The sequence below is a fragment of the Myxocyprinus asiaticus genome, chromosome 26 (assembly GCF_019703515.2).
Source record: "Myxocyprinus asiaticus isolate MX2 ecotype Aquarium Trade chromosome 26, UBuf_Myxa_2, whole genome shotgun sequence".
Taxonomy (NCBI): domain Eukaryota; kingdom Metazoa; phylum Chordata; class Actinopteri; order Cypriniformes; family Catostomidae; genus Myxocyprinus; species Myxocyprinus asiaticus.
Window position 1 is genome coordinate 15,848,988 of NC_059369.1, and position 19,399 is coordinate 15,868,386.

The 19,399-nt window shown below is 41.2% G+C and overlaps 1 protein-coding gene across 4 annotated transcripts in view; it reads right to left on the reverse strand.

Annotated features, from left to right (window-relative positions):
• Window positions 1-19,399, reverse strand: part of LOC127417197 (selenocysteine insertion sequence-binding protein 2-like) — a 39,238-nt gene that overhangs the window by 3,501 nt on the left and 16,338 nt on the right. For all 4 annotated transcript variants that reach the window (XM_051657035.1, XM_051657034.1, XM_051657036.1 and 1 more), the window contains 12 exons: window positions 19,310-19,334; window positions 18,326-18,435; window positions 18,103-18,210; window positions 17,916-18,008; window positions 17,648-17,815; window positions 9,912-10,053; window positions 5,280-5,440; window positions 5,054-5,174; window positions 4,791-4,953; window positions 4,141-4,361; window positions 1,854-2,008; window positions 1,537-1,756 (listed from right to left, as the gene is read on the reverse strand). In XM_051657035.1, the coding sequence (XP_051512995.1) occupies window positions 1,537-1,756; window positions 1,854-2,008; window positions 4,141-4,361; window positions 4,791-4,953; window positions 5,054-5,174; window positions 5,280-5,440; window positions 9,912-10,053; window positions 17,648-17,815; window positions 17,916-18,008; window positions 18,103-18,210; window positions 18,326-18,435; window positions 19,310-19,334 (1,687 nt within the window). The remainder of the gene's footprint in view (window positions 1-1,536; window positions 1,757-1,853; window positions 2,009-4,140; window positions 4,362-4,790; window positions 4,954-5,053; window positions 5,175-5,279; window positions 5,441-9,911; window positions 10,054-17,647; window positions 17,816-17,915; window positions 18,009-18,102; window positions 18,211-18,325; window positions 18,436-19,309; window positions 19,335-19,399) is intronic.

Genomic DNA, 19,399 nt, shown 5'->3' on the forward strand with positions numbered 1-19,399 from the left:
AAAAAAGAAAAAAAAAAAAAAAAAAAAAAAAAGTTCTTTTTGAAGGGTTACTTCCCCCAAAAATGAAAATTCAGTCATTGTTTACTCACCCCTGTGTTGTTATAACCCCATTTGTCTTTCTTTTTCTTAACACAAAGGGAGAAATTGCAAAAAAGTTTTGTGCTCAGTGATGTCATACAATGGCAGTTTATGGTGACCACCTCTTCAACCTTCAATAGGACGCCAAAGTATAATTCATAAGTCTAATAAATTATTCAATGACACTCATGGTTGTTCTGAAAGCATACAATGAGGTTTGGTGAGAAACAATCCGAAATTTTATGTTTTATTTAGTGTAACTGTTGACCGACCGTTGCTCTCCTCTGCGCGTTCATAAGACTGCACAAGAGCAAGTTCAAGTAGCCCCCGCTTGTGAAATGGGGCATTCAATCTAAAAACAGGACTGGCACAGCAACAGCAACAGAAACAACAGAACACAACACAGCTGCACACAAACCAGAGAACCGAACTTACTAAATATGTCTGATGAGTATGTAGTTGGAGAAAAGATGCATTTCTATGCCCAGCCTCATTTGTTTGAAGCAAAACATTTTGGGCCAAAATCAAGTTGTTTTTAACTGGCTAGTAAGATGCTGGCTTCAATATACTTGTATGAGAAAGTTTCTGGACTGGCGGCAGTTCATAGTGGATGGGGTTTCCCAGCACAATGCCGAAAACAGAAACCAAGCGATCGACAGAATGGCACGTCACTCGTCACGACTGGTTAGGACAAAAACTCTGATTAACATAGAAAATAAACCTTTTATTGTGTGTCGTTTGCCATCAGGTTAGGACACGTTGTGACTGTAGCTGCCTTCAGCCTCCTCTGACTATCTCTCTCTGTTTGATTGAGAACTCTGTTTCAAACAAATGAGGCTGCACATAGAAATGCATCTATTCTCTGACTACAAACTCTTTTAACATTTTATTAAGTTTGGTTCTCTGGTTTGTGTGCAGCTGTGTTGTGTTCTGTTGTTAATATCGCTGTGGCAGACCTTTTTAAGATAAAAAAATGAGTTTTCAATTGAATGCCCCATCTCGTGGCAGATGGCTCTCGTGCAGTCTCACGAAAGCACAGAGATCAACGGTCGGTCAACAATTTCACTAAATAATACATTGAATTTCTATTTGTTTCTCACCAAACCTCATCGTATGCTTTCATAACAATTGAGTCTCATGGAACACTTTATTAGACTTCTGAATTAAACTTTTGTGTCCTTTTGAAGCTTGAGGTAGAGATAAACTGCCACTGCATGACATCAGTGAGAACATTTTTTTTTAAATTTCTCAAAGTCAAATGGGGTTATAACAACACATGGGTGAGTAAACAATGACTGAATTTTTATTTTGGGGTGAACTAACCCTTTAACTTGACATGGCTTCTGAAAAACATGGCGCTCCTTCAAGAGATGCTAAAAAAACGAGATGTGGTGCAACAGACGGATGCAAAACCACGTTTGAACAGGCCCTTAAGTGTTTTTGAAGTGCACATTTTACCGTATTCCTTCTCGTTGACCTCTGATATGGGTTCTGATATGACGCTGCAGAAGGAGATGGCGCTGGCAGCAGAAGGGTTTCTGGAGTGGCCCATGTGATGTGTGACTTTCTTGACATTCTTCAGGGCCTCCTCAGCCTGCTCCTGCTCCAGAGCATTTACCATGTCCTTATAAGCCCTCCGCGCCTCTTCCGTCAGAGATATGAGCTTATTAAACAGACCCTAAACATACACCACAAATACAAATTGGTAAATGTGTAAATACAGGGGTGTGCGAGAGTGTGTGCATGTGTAATAGTGTGAGAATGTGTATGTGTACCTCTGCTCCAGAGTAGTTAAATATCCCCACTACGCTCACAGGAACGAGTTTATTCACACAGCGGCCCAGAGCTTTACGGCCCAGAGCAAACACAAACGGGATCTCCTGTTCCCTCGCCATGGCTATCACGTTATATAGAGCCTCATCCAGTCCACCTGCGTGCGCGCACACACACACAGAGAGAAAGAGTTCAACATGATTCGCTTCACCCTTTATAAAGTACGCTGAAGCTTTTGTACAGAAAAAAATTGTTCAGTTGCTGGGCTTGTGGACATCTCAAGTGACAAATGAGGTTCATTTACTGAAGAACTGTCAAGACGTCATGCTCTGATCAGAACGTTTGTAGTCGGCCAGCTTGTTTGGCTATTCCATAACACAACGAGGTCCATAAAGATATAATGTACTGACTAAGGCTGTCAAATTAAAATCCGAATTCACCGAATTTAAGATAAAAATGCACATTTGAATGCTAAAGTGCGCATTCTAATTTTGGATGTGTCCCAAGCACTGATTAAAACTTAAAGGATATTCCGGGTTCAATAAAAGTTAAGCTCAATCGACAGCATTTGTGGCATAATACTGATTATCACAAAAAAAAAACAAAAAAACTGGGTTACAGTGAGACACTTACAATAGTAGTGAATGGGGTCCAACCCGTTAATGTTAAAATAATCCCCGTTTCAAAAGTTTAGTCAAAAGACAAACAATATGTGTGTAAACATGATTTTAATGTGATAAAATCACTAACTAACCTTTTCTTTGTAAAGTTTTTAAAACTTCATTGGCTGACGATCTAAATGTTAACAAACCCTTAAACCCTAAGAAAACTACAAAAATTACAATTAAAACAACTTTACAGCTCAAATAATACATTAGTTTTAACAGAAGAATGAATGTAAATGCTTTTATAACATTTTAAGCTTCACATTTCAGCCTTTAATCCCTCCAAAAAATAACCCCATTGACTTCCATTGTAAGTGCCTCACTGTCAGCTCGATTTTTGCTTCTTTTTAATTAAAAAGGACAGACGAGTCAAAAATAACTTTTGTGATAATAAACATTATGCCACAAATGCTGTCGATTGAGCTTAACTTGTACTGAACCCGGAATATTCCTTTAAATTATTGGGGTTAAACAGGCGCAGTGCAACGAATAAAACAGAAAGCTGGTATCTCAAGATGTGTTTTATAGGTTGAATTTCCTTTTAAATTGACAGTGTCTGGAAAATAAATGCATCATTACTGCATGAGACACTGAAAAAAGTGTGACACATGGCACAAGGGTCAAAGATGTCCATCTAGCGCATGCTTACATATAAAATAGACCGACGAATTCGGTGTGAAGGGCCCCGAGAGTTGGAGGTCTTTGGCGGTCTCGACTATGCCTTGATTTCTTATCAGCATCTTGCTGCATAAGCAATAGGTACATACAACTATATTTAATGAAAAACACTGTGGCACCGCCGGTATTATGAAGCTCGAGTCCGTGGTAGTACTAGAGCACCGACATAGGTTTATATGTAACACTAAGTTAACATAGAACCGTATTTTGAAGGGCTTCTTTCCCCTTTTTATTTTTTTACTTAATATTTGACAAAATAAACTGCCTAAATCCTTTGACTATCATTTTACACACATCTGTTAACAGCCAGATATGTTCTTTGCATAAAAAAAATTAAATAATTCACTCTAAAACTGTGCTGAGTGGTTAACTTTGATTTGTTGTGCCTTCTTGTGGACATCAAATCAGATGTCTTGTAGATTTTTACCACTACCTGAAATAATATCATTAAAATTTGAATATAATTGGAATATTGGAAATATTTCAGTGAAAAAAAATAGAATTTAGTTTCTCAGCCATGTTGACAGCACTAGTACTGAGTATGGTGTGGAAAGACTTGACTGGCCAGCACAAAGCCCAGACCTGAACCCCACTAAACACTTTTGGGATGAATTGGACGTGACTGCTAGCCAGGGTCCATCACCCAACATCAATCTCACTGATCCTCTTGTCTCTAAATGGGAGCAAATCCCATTTCCCATTTCTAAAATCAAATGGAAAGACTTTCCAGAAGAGTGGAAGTTACAGCAGCACAGAGTGAGATTAATCCCTGTGGGTTTTAAATTAAATGTTCAACAAGCACATATGAATGTTGCTGTTCAGGTGTCCACAAACCTTTGGCCTACAGTGTATGATTTAACAGAGTTACTTTGCGTGTAGAAGAGAATTACACATCTTAATTGTTGTTGTATAAGGACTGAGTTTGTACAGTATGTTTCTCCCTGACCTTTGGCCTGGATCTTCTCACAGTTGGGTGAGATGATGACGCACTTGATGTTGTGTAGTTTCATGTGTTTGGTGACCTCTCTGAGGCCCATCACCAGTCTGCGTTTGGCTTTGGCTTTGCTCGGCTCCTTCTGATACACTCGCTCTTGGAAGCGCACCAACTCCTGCAGGAGCAGCGTCACGCTTTCATCGATCTCCTTACTCAACACCTGATTACAGTACCTGACAGAGACAGGACTTCAGGATACAGGCACTTCACTGAACATAAAACTGCTTTGCGTAAAAACAAATGCATAATAGGATGTACAATATAAATTCCCCTATAGCATGTTGTCACAGCATGCAAACACTCCATTGATGAGAACAGAGCTTTGTACTGTTTCAAACCTACTGGACATGGTAGAACGGTAGGTCAAACCTACCCAGAGACTCTAGAAAGAGCGACACAAAGACTCATCTCAGATGTGACAAACAGAATGTGAGCAGGAGTTTTTTCTTTATAGCTGTGAACTCCATGATCTCTGACCCCTACAAGAAATTTTTCCTCAATTTTGTTCATTTTTGCCAAGCAGAACTTTTTCTTTCTACTAGGCTCAGCTGAATTAAATTGATGCTCTCACTAATTTAGTGAAACCAAGTGTGTGTACTCACTCTCTGAATCTGCGGCTGTGTATTTTGGTGATGGCAGATGCAGCCATGGGACTCCCGATTCCTGAGCTCGCCGGAGACCCCTGAGAGATGGGCGTGATGCTGTATGGAGAATTCTGACTCGCTGGAGAGAGAGACGCATCACTGGGAACGCTAAGACCGTTCTCTACAACACAAACACAGAAGAGATAAGAGCTGCCGCTCTCTTCACTTTTGCAGCTGGAACTGTCTTTTATAGATTTGTGTGTATGTGTTTGTGAGTGTACCATCTTGCTCTTGTGTGAGTGTGTCGGTGAAGTTCAGACTGTCTCTCTGCTCATCAGCTCCAGATGCAGTGACATCAGCAGAACCCTTGCCTTTCTTCACCTCACGCTCCTGCAGAATGATCTACAAACAAAAAGCATGTTAATGTTGTGCGATATCATATCCTGTCATGCTCAGTGTTGTGTTGTGTGATGTCATATCCTGTCATGGTCTTGTGTTCTTGAGTACCTTCTTCATAGCGGTGGTCTTCTTGACTCTGGGAATCTCTCGTTCTTTTCCTCTCTTGATGCGGGGAGCGCTGGAGTCCAGGATGTTGTGTGGGGGGGTGTATGACACTCGACTGCTGCTGCTAGTACTGTCTTTACTGTGTAGAGCGCCCATTGTTCCAACTGACCAACACACACACACACACACACACACACACACACACACATCATGAAAATCTCATTACATACAGTATATACATTTTACTGTGTGTACCTCTAAGCTCTATTCACATCGAGCACAAATTTTCACTGCAACAAGACAAATTTTAATTGAATATAAATTATATTGGTGCGGAAAAATACTTTTTGAATTGCTTTGTCGTGTCATTTTAAGGCCAGAAACAACCTCTATGTTACGCAGACATGAATGTTTGGCCAACACATTGCAAGCGTGCAGTCTTGTTGTGCATACTTAACATGCATTCTTGTTACAGTGGCTGTAACAAACCTCATTACTCAAGGGGGCGATAGTGTTTCCTTCAAATGTCTGTGTCATTAAACCAGATGTTCTTATTAAGGTAGAAAGTAATAAACATGACATGTTTAACTTCAACTAACTTGCTCAAGATTCTCTTCAAACTGTTTCTCCACCATGTACTTTAACTCAAAGAGAAAACTGACCTCAAAAGACGCTAATGCCTGCTTTAGCGCACCCTTGTGGCAACAGTGAGAATACAAAGTGTTCTTGCGTTACGCGTAATTAATTCTGACACATTTTAGAAAACTGTGACACATGAAATCAAGCTTTCATATCTAGAAGTGCTTGCATTAACCTACTTGCGTAGGGGATGATTTGGGCCTTTGTGTGAATAGGTCTTAAGTAGAGATGTGCACAGATAGTCCTTAATCGGTTAACCGTTCATCGCGCCTATATTCGAATACCAAAATTACTATTCAGTTATTCTACACATGCAACAGAGGTCTACTACCAGACCCGATCCCAAAGGGATCTTAGAAACCGTCGGGTGTTGGGCCAGGTTCAGGTCAGTTTTTCAAGTGTAGGCCAAGTTAGGGGCTGTTCACACGTGTCTTTGCGTGCGTCTCAATTGTTTTTCCTATCTAAATGCGCTGGACGGACATCCTTTACCATTGCGTTTTTTTAGACACCATGTCAAGTTAAAAAGAACATTCAATATTTATAAACACACCTCCTTATAAAAGACACCTGTGTTGTGTTAAATTCGTTGCGGTGCATGACTTTGTGTGACTGGCACACTCTTACACATGATTCGCATGGCAAAGTTTCAGTGCTCAATAAACAGTAAGCCAATGTTTTCCCTTTTGCTCTGGAGTGCAGACAATAATTTAACAAGTTAAAGGTTTAGCCCAGTCATTCCCAAACTTTTTCAGTCAAGCCCCCCCCCCTTTACTAGTCGAAAAACGTCATAGTAAAATGCACATTTCATAGTAAAATGAGTTGTAATTTTTGCATAGTCATACAAAAATCTATTTATTGTCTCTGTAAACAAGAATACAAAAGATAAAACTAAAGTTGATGTAATTTTGTTCAAATGTAATTGTAACTAATTACTAATAACTAAATTTCGAAATAGTTAATGTGCTGCACATTAAAAATGCTTCTCCAGGGTTTTTCCTGGGTTAAAAATGGTCTTCGGTCGTGGTGCGTGCAGTTTACTTGTTTTTTTTGTTTGTTTTACGTAATTGCAATTAATATTTAAGATATGTAGTTGCATTTCATGTTCGTAATGAATATAATTTATTTGATCATCTAAGCATCTAGAAACCTCTGAATTTAGAGTTTTTGTACTGCAAAGTGCTGTGGGAAGTCAAATGAACTTAACACCTTATTTCTATAGGCCTAGTTATAATATTCATGAGTAAACCACTTTACTAATTTGGGAACTGTGCTCCTATAGAAGAAATGTTTGTTTCCTACTCCAAAACAGATATTGTTTTCCTTTTACCAGACACTTAATGATTTGGGAATCATTTCGATTATAGAAATATCTGACACCATACCAGACCAGTCTGTTTCCTAATCTCAAACATCATCAGAACAGGAAATGTATTAAAAGTTTTTAAAGTTTTGAGTTTGGTAATAAAAGGCACAGACTTTTATTCTATGTTGTACATGCCCTTTTGTTTACCATAGTTCTTTCATTGTTTAACAGTTGCATTTGTAATGCCATAAATCACAAGAAAGACCATGGATGGCTCTTCATTACAGTGGTTAGTTAGGTAGTTAGTCTCTTAAAAATAAACTTTTTATTTGTTTAAAAATAATAGCTTAAATACAAACCACTTTTTTAATACAACTTCCACAGCTGTAATGAAACATTCTGTTAGTTTTCTGTGATAAATGTTAGTAAGGGTGATGTTGATGTGTAGATGTGAAAAGTCTTGTAATTGATGCTGGTGAAGACCAGGTGTTTTCCCTTGTCAGAGCTGTTATTTTAAATGGTTGAATAGCTCCATAGCTTTTTAAAATAGAAAATTTTCATGAAGAGTTCAAATGGGTCGCATTAGTTTTGTCATCTGCGCCACGATATTGAGAGAAGCCCAGTTTAATGAGACAGTCATGTGATCCGCTCTGCGCTATCCTGTCACCGGAGCTCACGTATCGAGGGAAGCCTGGTTGACGCACATTGCGCGTACACCTGCACGCTCCAGAGATACAGTAGGATAGAGCAGAGCGTGTCTCACGTGTGATTCTAGGTGGATCACACAACACTCAGGGAAACCAGTCTTTAAGCACCCCGTGCTCATCACGTTCCTGATGAGAAGCATATTTAGTGCTTATGAAAATGGCAAAAGCAAGATTAATTTGAATATCATTTAGTTCGCTTCGGCGGCCGAAATTTCACTTTGTCAGTCACTGAAAAATGTTCAATGCAGGAAAAACCCTGTTCTCACAAAAGCAGAGGATCTAACAGTGGCTTTAAATAACACTTTAAAAATGTACAACAAGAAAACAAACTGGCATGGCAGCCATCTCTCTTCACTGAGAGTCTCTGTCCTCTACAGACTCAACAGTCCAGCTGAAATATATCACTCTGGAAGTATGTTTCAAAGTTTACGCTTATTATTATTATTATTATTATTAATAATAATAATTATTATTATTATTATAATTATTATATAGCTATTTTTTATTTATTTCTATGGACTTCTCCAATCCCACCATCTCCCTGCACCTCCCCTGCAGTGCCCCTCACACTTTGGGGAACACTGGTTTAACCATTTAAAAATGAAAGCATCCCAAAGAGGACAAAGTGACTCCACGCACGGTCCGTGCATTTTAAGTCTAGGCCTTCTGTGCAATTTATGCCATTTAGAAAACACCATTTCACAATGAATAAGACACCCTATGCCTATGGACATCAAACATAATGTCTCAGTCAACTAATAATACCAATTGACATTTTAAAAACACATCCACGCACGAAAGCCAAAACCAAGAAAAGTCTAATCCAGGAAAAAGCCATCTAATAATATTTGTGATTTAAATGTTGCTCACAATATATTTTGTTGCATAAGTGTACATGGTTACTTTAAAACTTGAACAGACACTGAATGCTCCAGCCAGCCTACACTTGTAAATTAAAAACTCCTGATGTTGCTATAACAATGCAAAAAGCACTTACCAATTTGCTTAAAGTGAAAATCAGCCATCCATTCCTGTTTACATCTTAGGTTTTTAAATCCATAAGGATCTCTTTCTCAATGGCGATAGTAGCAGTGATGACAGCCGACTCGTCAGCTGGATCTCATGCTCTTTGCTTTCAAATTACATTACATACATCACATAACCAGCTAGAAGGGCTTGACTGGGACATATCCTAAAGACCACACCCACCAAGAACAAATAAATCAATCTGATTGGCTGATGAATCTGACAAGCTGACATTAGAAGCCTATTCACTGAACTGTTGAGGGATTATGAAGAAATTATGAAGACCAAATGGGGTGGAGCTCAGACTCACGCGCTGCTTCTGCTAACGAGCTCAGCTTCAGGCATGCGACTTGTGAAACAGCCATCACGCTTGGCTTGTAAGCATCAAGAAATAAATTCTGATTGGATAAACTTTTCGTTTTTTGCTATTCGTTTGAAGACGAATTAGGGGTGGAAAGTGATTGAAAATATGTAGGCAAAAAGGTGAATGAGAATGAAAGGATGAAAAAATATTTATTTATTAGGCATGTTAGGCCAGCAGAGAAGGCTTTGCTGGCCCTGAGGTTTCGCCACTGACAATACTAGTGTTCGCTGCCTTACGGAAATGTGAACCTGCCCGGGCAAAGCATCAGGTTTTGCACTTAAATGACAAAATTTCCTTTTGTGAAGAATACTATGTTGCAGGAAGTGACAATTTAATTATTTTTGTTTGACGTTATTGAGTGATTTTATCATTTTAACATGTATGTATTGTGCCATTTAAGCTCATGGCTCACAGTGGACTTTATTCCCTGTTATTTTGATGCATATCCATTTCAATTAACGTTCTTTATTCCAGAGACCTGACAAAAAACCGAATAACCGTTCACGAACCATCGCGGTTAACAGATATTAAAAACGGTTACCGTGCACATCCCTAGCCTTAAGACAATGGTTTAATTTGTGTGCATGTATGTGTACCTGTATAAGTCAGTGGTTTGGTGTTGTTGAGTTGTCGAGCTCTCATGGCCTGCTGCTGTTTCTCTAGTGCCGCCAACATGTCACCCAGATCCAACTGTACTGGAATCCGGCTTTTCTTACCTGCTGCTTTAGAGAGAGCCTCCTTCACACAGACACATGTTGGTTTCAATATATTAGTGGGGACATCTCATAGAAGCAATGGTTTATATAATGAAGTGATGATATTTGCTAAACCTCAAATCCTAAATCTACCCCTTATCTTCACACAAACCAGTTGACATTTTTAAATTTAAAACCAAACATGATTTGGTCGATTCATGAGTTTTTCAAATACTGAGGAGCACTTCAAAATACACTCAAGTCAGTTTTTGCAACATGATTCAAATATGAGGACAAAAATTAGACCCTCACAAGTATAGCCAAACCAGCACACATACTGTACACAGACATTTGTTTTTCTATCATGGTTGGGACTTTCCATTGATATCTATAGTTTTTATACTGGGCTGTGTTACCTTTCAAATCAGTTCACTCGACATTGCAGTAAGAGCTTTTGTACAATAACGCCAATCCTGAGATTGGCAATGGTGTTTGAGCCCCGCCCCTTTAGGCGCGCAGTTTGCCTATATAAGCGGGTGCACGAACACCATTTCTTTCTTCAAGACCGACATAGTCTCGTCTTGACTACGACAATCATCTCGTCTTGAACATCCCTCTCTTCGCCGTCGACAGACACCCTCCAGCGGACGGGACTTCCCTGCAGACGCGGACAGAACGACTCATCGCCTGTACCATTCAGTGCATGCAGTGAGAAGACTCACCCCTCCCCTGCAGTGTTCCAGCAAAGATTCTCTCCGCCTTGACATCGAAGATGCTTCTCTGTGAACGTGTTCTTCACTTCAGACACTCGCCGTTGAACAATGCAGCACTTTAGCGAGACACCCCTGCTTCCCGCAGTGTTCCGGCAGGAGATATTATATCCTTTTCATATATACGTATTAATATGTTGATGTATCACATAAAGAGCCGCTTGCGTGCGTCATGTCTTTTTCAAGATGTCGTTCCACAAGTGTTCCGCAAGCGAGCGGCATATCCCACCATCAGATGAACATGAGAGCTGCGTTCACTGCCTGGGCCACACCCACGTCGAAGTGGCTCTCATAGAGACAGACTGCCCTCACTGCAAGGGCATGAGTCTCCAGATGCTCCCCTCAAGGATAGTCCTCTTTCTGAGGGACGATCCTGCCTCCCGCGCCCTCCCACCCAGCTCCTCTGTGTTAGATCCCGAGGGTTCACACAGGTAGGCACTGCGGGGCCGTGAGGTTGAGTTTGATGAAGTCGAGGAAGATCCTGCGCCGGCGCAAGCCCCAGGATCCTTTCGATCTTCCGATGCATCTGCGCCAGTACAGTATACACGTGATGAACTCCGGCCCTCTATTGGAGTGCACGGCCTTATCACATTGGTGGTTCTGACAATGGGGATGATGTCATGTCCCTCGCAGCATCAAATTTGAGGGAGTAGTCCACGGAGGATGTCGCCATCCCTTCCCCGAGTGAGGGTGAGGAGCGTGCGCATGCCACTGATAAGAGGTGATTCGCATCCCCTCGCGGGTGGTTGAGGTTTACAGTGTCCCCCTCCAGCTGAGTCGGAAATATCTCACCTGGATGAGAGGTCCTGCAGTGGTCCCGCCGTCAAAAGACTCCACTTCCTGGAGATCCGGCTTGCGTGTTAACTTGCCTCATTAAATGTTTGCCTTAGAGTCAGAGGACCGCGTTCAAAACCAGCCGTCGACTCAAGCCGATACGTGACATGGAGTCATGGATGTGACATGAAATTTCGTGGTTGCCTCAAGATGGTGCTGCAGGTCACAAAAAGTCACCGGTGACTCAGTCCGATGACTCACCCCTCTATTTCAGATCAGCGCCCGGCGGAGAACCTGCCCCCACTGTTCCGGCTCCGCCAAAGTCAGCCAAGCCATCAAATAGTTTGTGTTGTGTTCAAATAGAGAATGTGCTCACAAGAAACAGAAATGGGCTCGTTGTGAGACGCCACATTCGTACGCTGCTCATCCTCGCCAGGTATGCCGGGATGACAGACAAATGTGTTTGTGTGTTTTGTTCTTAAACAATGTTGTACCTCAATAAAGAAAGCGCTGGTTGCATCTGCTCGTGCTGCACATGCTTGACATGCACACACATTTACATGCTGTTCAATTCCCCTCCTCGACGGAGTTTGCTGGGAGATTGCATGTGTGTTGTTTTTGTGTGCCGATTTTCTACACAATAGCCAAAGCACTGGTTGCGTGTGCTCATGCTGCACATGGTCGACAAGCAGGCATTTACATGCTGTTCACTTCCCCTCCTCGCCGGATATTGCTGGGAGATTACATGTGTGTTGTTCTGTGTGGTGATTTTCTAACACAACAGAGAGAGCGCTCGTTGTGTCTGCTCGCGCTGCACATGTTCGACACACGTGCACATTTACACACCGTTCAATACCCCTCCTCACCAGAGTTAGCTGGAAGATTGCATGCGTGTTATTTCTGTGTGATGATTTTCACATAAATCTTCTCACACAGAGAAAGTGCTTGTTGCGTCTGCTCTAGGGGTGTAACGGTTCGGTTTGTATCACGGTTTAAGGGTCACGGTTTCAGTACGGTTCAGTATTTGCTTTGTTCAACAACAACAACAACAACAAATTACTGCCAAATCCAAAGAATAATCTATTTGGTAAACACTTCAACAGGTTTGCCCTTAAATATCAATCATTGTTTTACAACAGTAACCATAGTTTAACCATGGCATTTGTAGTAAAATCATAGTAACAACAATATAAACATGGTTACTGTCATGGTTAGAATATATAGTAAAATCAAAATCAAAACCAGCAGTCATGGTTACTACAATATTACAATAGTAAAACCATGTTTAATTTTCATCAGGGTCCTTAAAAAATAAATAAATAAAATTCCTCTAATTAGTAAATCAAAATTTTAACTTAATACCTGCACTAATACGCTACATGTATCAACGTAAAGTGCACCTCAAACTCTTCTCAATATTCGGAAGCTGTATATCACTATAGAAGGAATAACCTTGCTATTAGAATGCATATGAGAAGGGATGTTGTGATAATGCTGCTTGAGTATTTTAATCATTCGTTGAAATCCCACATGAACACCCCAAACACTTTAGTTATCGTTTCATGTCTGTCCGAATTAGCACCGAGTGCCTGCTTAAAAATGGAAGGGAGTGTGTGCAGTTTCGGCTCACTTGCGGCTCTTTCTCTGGGTGATGTCGGCGTAAATGATTAATCATGTATCAATGTATTACTATAACGGCATCTTAATGGCATTAGTCAAAGCGCATTATTGACACTCGTGATAGATTACAGCCCTACGAGGAAACGGGAAGAACTTGTGTGCACATTTTAAACGAACCCTCACGTGCATTATTGACATATATTACCAGTATACAGCACTTGTGTCGAGTGATGTCTGCAAACAGTGCCTGTTTTGTAAATGTCTTTTGACTATCGCTGTTGTAACTGACTGCAAAAAGAAAATGTTCCCACAAAAGATAAACACAGGGGGCTTCTCTATCAGCGTTTCATTTTCTCCACTTGCCATTTTCAACTACACACAATGCTTGCAGAACAGTGATGTCATCAAGTTGACCCACGTGAAACACAGGTGGAGTGTATCCATTTACAGATCCATTCAGGTGCATTAGCGGAGGTTGTAACTGTGCCTGTCTGTTTGACGCTTTGTTTTCTTGACCAAAACTTGTGCTCCAGATGAGTCATTAAACGTGAGGTGAACCGACCGCGGTGCCAATGCTTCCCGAACCGTGGGTGGCGAACCGTACAGTTCGTTTTTTTTTTTTTTACCAAGAACCGTTACACCCTTAGTCTACTCACGCTGCACATGCTCGACACACATGCACATTTACACGCTGTTCTCTTCCCCTCCCTGCTGGTGTTCGCCGGGAGGCTTCACGCAGGCTGTTTCTTTTCAGAAATCAGAAATGTGCTAGTCGCAAATATTGAGAGGCACACTTTCATTCGCTGCACATTCCCCGCCGCAGGTCATTGAGATGATACACAAATATGTTTCTGTGTGTGGTGTTCACATAAGAATGTTCTCACATAAGACATCACATGCTGTTCACTCCCCACCAGAGTTAGCCGGGATGTTATACGAAATGTTGTTTTCGTGTGAGGTGCTACATAAAGAATGATTCTTACAAAAAGTGAAAAGCGCTCGTGATGCCTTGAGACACACAAACATTCTCCTCTTCCCCGCCGGTGTTCCTTGGGACTGGGATATTACACAGAATGTTGCTTCTGTGTGTTGTGTTTAAATGTGGATGGAAGGATGTTCTCATAAGAGAACGGCACGAGGCGCACACAGTCGAGGAAGCCCTTCACACTTTTACCAACGCACCCGTTATCTTGCTTACAGCGTTCGGTCATCTATGGTTCTGGCTCGGGATGCGCCTATGTTGCGCACAGGAACTCACAATCTCCTCACAGAGAACGTGATAGATATTGTTCCAAACATACACAAAGGTTCTGCAGCCAATGTCTTCCGTTCCGGAGTAAGACAGCGGGCTTCAGCCCATTTTAGATCTGAGACGCTTGAATCGTGCACTCGCAAAGTGCCCATTCAAAAAGTATTTTAAAAACAGATCTTACCGCGCATCCGCCCTCGGGCTGATTTGCGTCAACAGATCTATAGGATGCACGCGTACTTTCATGTACGAGTTGCACCTTGTCTGTTTTAAGATTTGCATTCGAGGGAACAGCTTATTAATTCAGAGTCCTTTCCTTGGCTTTCCACACTCTCCAAGTGTATCGATGCAGCCCTCGCTCCGTTGAAGCTAAGTGGCTTGCGCATTTTGAACTACCTCTATGATGGGCTATTATTAGCCTGATCAGAGGCTCTATTGTGCGGGCATGGGAATTTACTATTCTGAGGCCCAGGATGTACAAATGGCAATGTCAAACTGGGCGAAAAGCATCCGCCATCTCACTGTTAGGTCTTTTACATGAGACCTCTCCAACACTGGCGGCACGCCTAGCACCAGGGGCGCACACGCATTGGCATAACTTGCCACTGTCTGGCTGCTCTAGCACCTTGGACAGCTCCAACCTTTTAACAGCATCATGCTGGGTCAGGTCTTCTGGCAAAACGTGGTAATCACAGATGGGTTCAGCGCAGGCTGAGGCGCACTGTGCGGCGGGTGCCCAGCCTTCAGCACCTAGCACTTCAGTCGTCTGGAAATTCAGTTGAAATCAGAAGTTTACATACACCCTAGCCAAATACATTTAAACTCACTTTTCACAATTCCTGACATTTATTTGTAGAAAACATTCCCTGTCTTAGGTCAGTTAGGATCACTACTTTATTTTAAGAATGTGAAATGTCAGAATACTAGTAGAGAGAATTATTTATTTCAGCTTTTATTTCTTTCATCACATTCCCAGTGGGTCAGAAGTTTACATACACTTTGTTAGTATTTGGTAACATTGCCTTTAAACTGTTTAACTTTGGTCAAATATTTTGGGTAGCATTCCACAAGATACTCACAATAAGTTGCTGGAATTTTGGCCCATTCCTCCAGACAGAACTGGTGTAACCGAGTCAGGTTTTTAGGCCTCCTTGCTCGCACACGCTTTTTCAGTTCTGCCCACAAATTTTCTATCGGATTGAGGTCAGGGCTTTGTGACAGCCACTCCAATACTTTGACTTTGTTGTCCTTAAGCCATTTTGCCACAACTTTGGACGTATGCTTGGGGTAATTGTCCATTTGGAAGACCCTTTTGCGACCAAGCTTTAACTTCCTGGCTTATGTCTTGAGATGTTGCTTCAGTATAGCCACATATTTTCCTTCCTCATGATGCCATCTATTTTGTGAAGTGCACCAGTCCCTCCTGCAGCAAAGCACCCCATAACATGATGCTGCCACCCCCATGCTTCACGGTTGGAATATAGTGTTCTTCGGCTTGTAAGCCTCACCCTTTTTCCTCCAAACATAATGATGGTCATCATGGCCAAACAGTTCAATTTTGTTTCATCAGACCAGAGGACATTTTTCCAAAAAGTAAGATCTTTGTCCCCATGTACACTTGCAAACTGTAGTCTGGCTTTTTTATGGTGGTTTTGGAGCAGTGGCATCTTCCTTGATGAGCAGCCTTTCAGGTTGTCAATATAGGACTCCTTTTACTGTGGATATAGATACTTGTCTACCTGTTTCCTTCAGTATCTTCACAAGGTCCTTTGCTGTTGTTCTGGGATTGATTTGCACTTTTCACACCAAACTGCGTTCATCTCTAGGAGACAGAATGCATCTCCTTCCTGAGCAGCATGATGGCTGCATGGTCCCATGGTGTTTATACTTGCATACTACTGTTTGTACAGATGAATGTGGTTCCTTCAGGCATTTGAAAATTGCTCAAAGATGAACCAGACTTATGGAGGTCCACAATTATTTTCTTTCTGAGGTCTTGGCTGATTTCTTTTGATTTTCCCATGATGTCAAGCAAAGAGGCACTGAGTTTGAAGGTAGGCCTTAAAATACATCCACAGGTACACCTCCAATTGACCCCAATTAGCCTATCAGAAGCTAATTGGCTAATTGTCTAAAGGCTTGACATCATTTTCTGGAATTTTCCAAGCTGCTTAAAAGCACAGTTACCTTAGTATATGTAAACTTCTGACCCACTGGAATTGTGATATAGTCAATTAAAAGTGAAACAATCTGTCTGTAAACAATTGTTGGAAAAGTTACTCGTGTCATGCACAAAGCAGATGTCCTAAACGACTTGCCAAAACTATATGCCAATATGAAATCTGTGGAGTGGTTAAAAAATTTGTTTTAATGACTTCAACCTAAGTGTATGTAAACTTTTGACTTCAACTGTATGTATTTTTGGAACAGTCACCTGTATATAGGCTGTTGTTGAAATTACATCCCTTAGAAGTCACAAGCAATTCCAAAAAGGAATACATTTCCTTTCCCAACCTTTGGTTGTGAAGGGGTTAAATTTAGATTGCGTGTATTTATATGGTTCATATAGATTCCCAGGCTGAGATTAACTTCCATCTTGTTTTCACCATGTGGGGTTATTCATTAATTCATACATTTGAAGATATGACTTTAATAAGTCACTGTCCTGTAGGCCTGAGACTTCTTATTCTTTTTCAGGTGTTTATACCTCAGGGGGTATAATGTCATGTAGTGCGGTGTGATAGGACTCCGTTCCCCAAAAGATTTTACCGCAATGTCGAGTGAACTGAATCAAAAAGGGAACGTCTCCGGTTACACATGTAAACTTGGTTCCCTGAGATGAAGGGAACAAGACATTGCGAAATCTAGCTGCACTACTACTTCAGAGTTTGAGGTTTGAGCGATGCGCTCTTGTCCCTCAGTCAGAAAATTCTGAAGAAACGGTGTTCGCGCACCCACTTATATATGCCAACTGCGCGCCTAAAGGGGCGGGGCTCAAACACCACTGCCAATCTCAGGACTGGCATTATTGTACAAGGGCTTCAACTAAGTCGTTGGAGACAGAATTCTCCAAAAGCGTTTACTGAAATGTCTTGTTCACTTTATCTCAGGAAACCGAGATTACGTGTAACCGGAGACGTTTTCTATCCCCTAAATCTAACCTTTACACAAACCTCTCTGAGTCTGTAAATCTTACAAGCATGTTTGTTTCTGTGTGCGTGTACCTGTAGTTTCTTCTGCTCCATACTGATCTCTGAATACTCCTGTGCTGTGGCGAGGGCAGCAGCGAGAGCTTTCTTCCTTTGACTCTTGGCTCTTTTTGGCACAGAGCTGGTTATGGGGATTGGTGTCTGTACGATACTAATTGGAGAATTCTCTGAAAGATTATCCAGCTACACACGCACACATGAAATTAACACCACACAGAATTAGAGTGGGGTCTTTGTATGTGGAACTGATTTAATTTTCTCTCTTGTTCTGTGAAACACTCACCAGGTTTTTGGGCAGTCTGGCCTGTGCTGCTGGGTCTGGTTTAATTCGCTGAGCAGCGCCACCTGTGGCCAGATCAGGAAACTCTTCCTCATCCTACATAGCAGGAAACTCTTTATTAGATAAACAGACATGACAGACAGACAGACGGACGGACGGACAGATAGATAGGTTATAAGTGTTCGTGTACCTGAAAGTAAAGTGGTTCAGGGGTGAGATGTGTGTTGGGTGTCTGTGATGACACAGGCTGTGACCTCCTCGGTCCTCCTCCACGTCCTCCAAAATTCATCTGGAACTCCTACGGCAGGAGATGATATAGAACAATATAATACACATTTAATGTCATAGAAAATTACACATTTATTACATGAATGCAGTGATGTCACACATGTTTAATATGGCAAGTGTGTTACCTGTGAGTAGTTCCTCAGCTCAGGTGTTTTACTACCTCTGTGGTACGCAACAGATCTGTCTGTCCACGCTTTCTGAGTGACATGTGATCCAACATTCCCCCAGCTAACAGCTGCACACATACATTTCAAATTGTGGTTAACCGGTATATGATACAATTTATTTACTGAAAATGTTCACAAAATTTGTTAATTTACATGAATACCTTTTTTACACAATGTTTACTCAAAATTCACTAAAAATATTAGAAAACAGGATATGTGCACTATAACAAGGCCGTCTGTAGATTTTGGAACTGACACTAGTTTTGAGCACTTCTGATAATCTGCAAATTAAGTAAAGGATAATGTACAGTCAGCCGGTTTTTAATCGCAAAATAAACCTGACAGGGTCATCAGGACAGGTCAGCCTGAAGGAGTTTATTTTGCAAGAACAATTGGCTGACTTTACATTATCCCACTTATTACACGGCTACTAACCAAATAATTAAATACATGGACATATAATATTGAGTTGAAATTATGTAATTTGAGGAGAAAGAAATTGCTGAACAGCTGAAATCCACCTCTGGTTTGCGTCAGAGTTCTGTTGGTGTTTGTTTTTTAATTAATGACTTACTCATTATCCAGCTCATTAAAAGACTACTTGCCAAATAAATAAATAAATGCACAAGAAACATTGATTTGAGAGAAATTATTTGATTAGCTTAGTAGTAGATATCACACAGTGATCCAGGTAGTAAAGATGGCTTGCACTACCCAGATGACCGGTTTGATCTGTGGATGTGCGGTTGTTACTCAGAAATATCAGACCGCTAGATGGTGCCATTGACCAATCAGAATAAAGTATTACAGACAGCCGCGTAATAAGCACATTTATCAGTTGATGCCAATGATCTCAAAATGGACAAATTTCAGCATATTCTGGCCAATATATCATGATTATGCCACAGTCACACATGAGAGTTCAGGTGTGAAATCTCTTACCCGTCATGACGCCTGCGTCCACAGCCTGAAGACATACAAAAGAACACACAAGAGATCAGCAACACTACATACACTGCAGTAAATCAAATC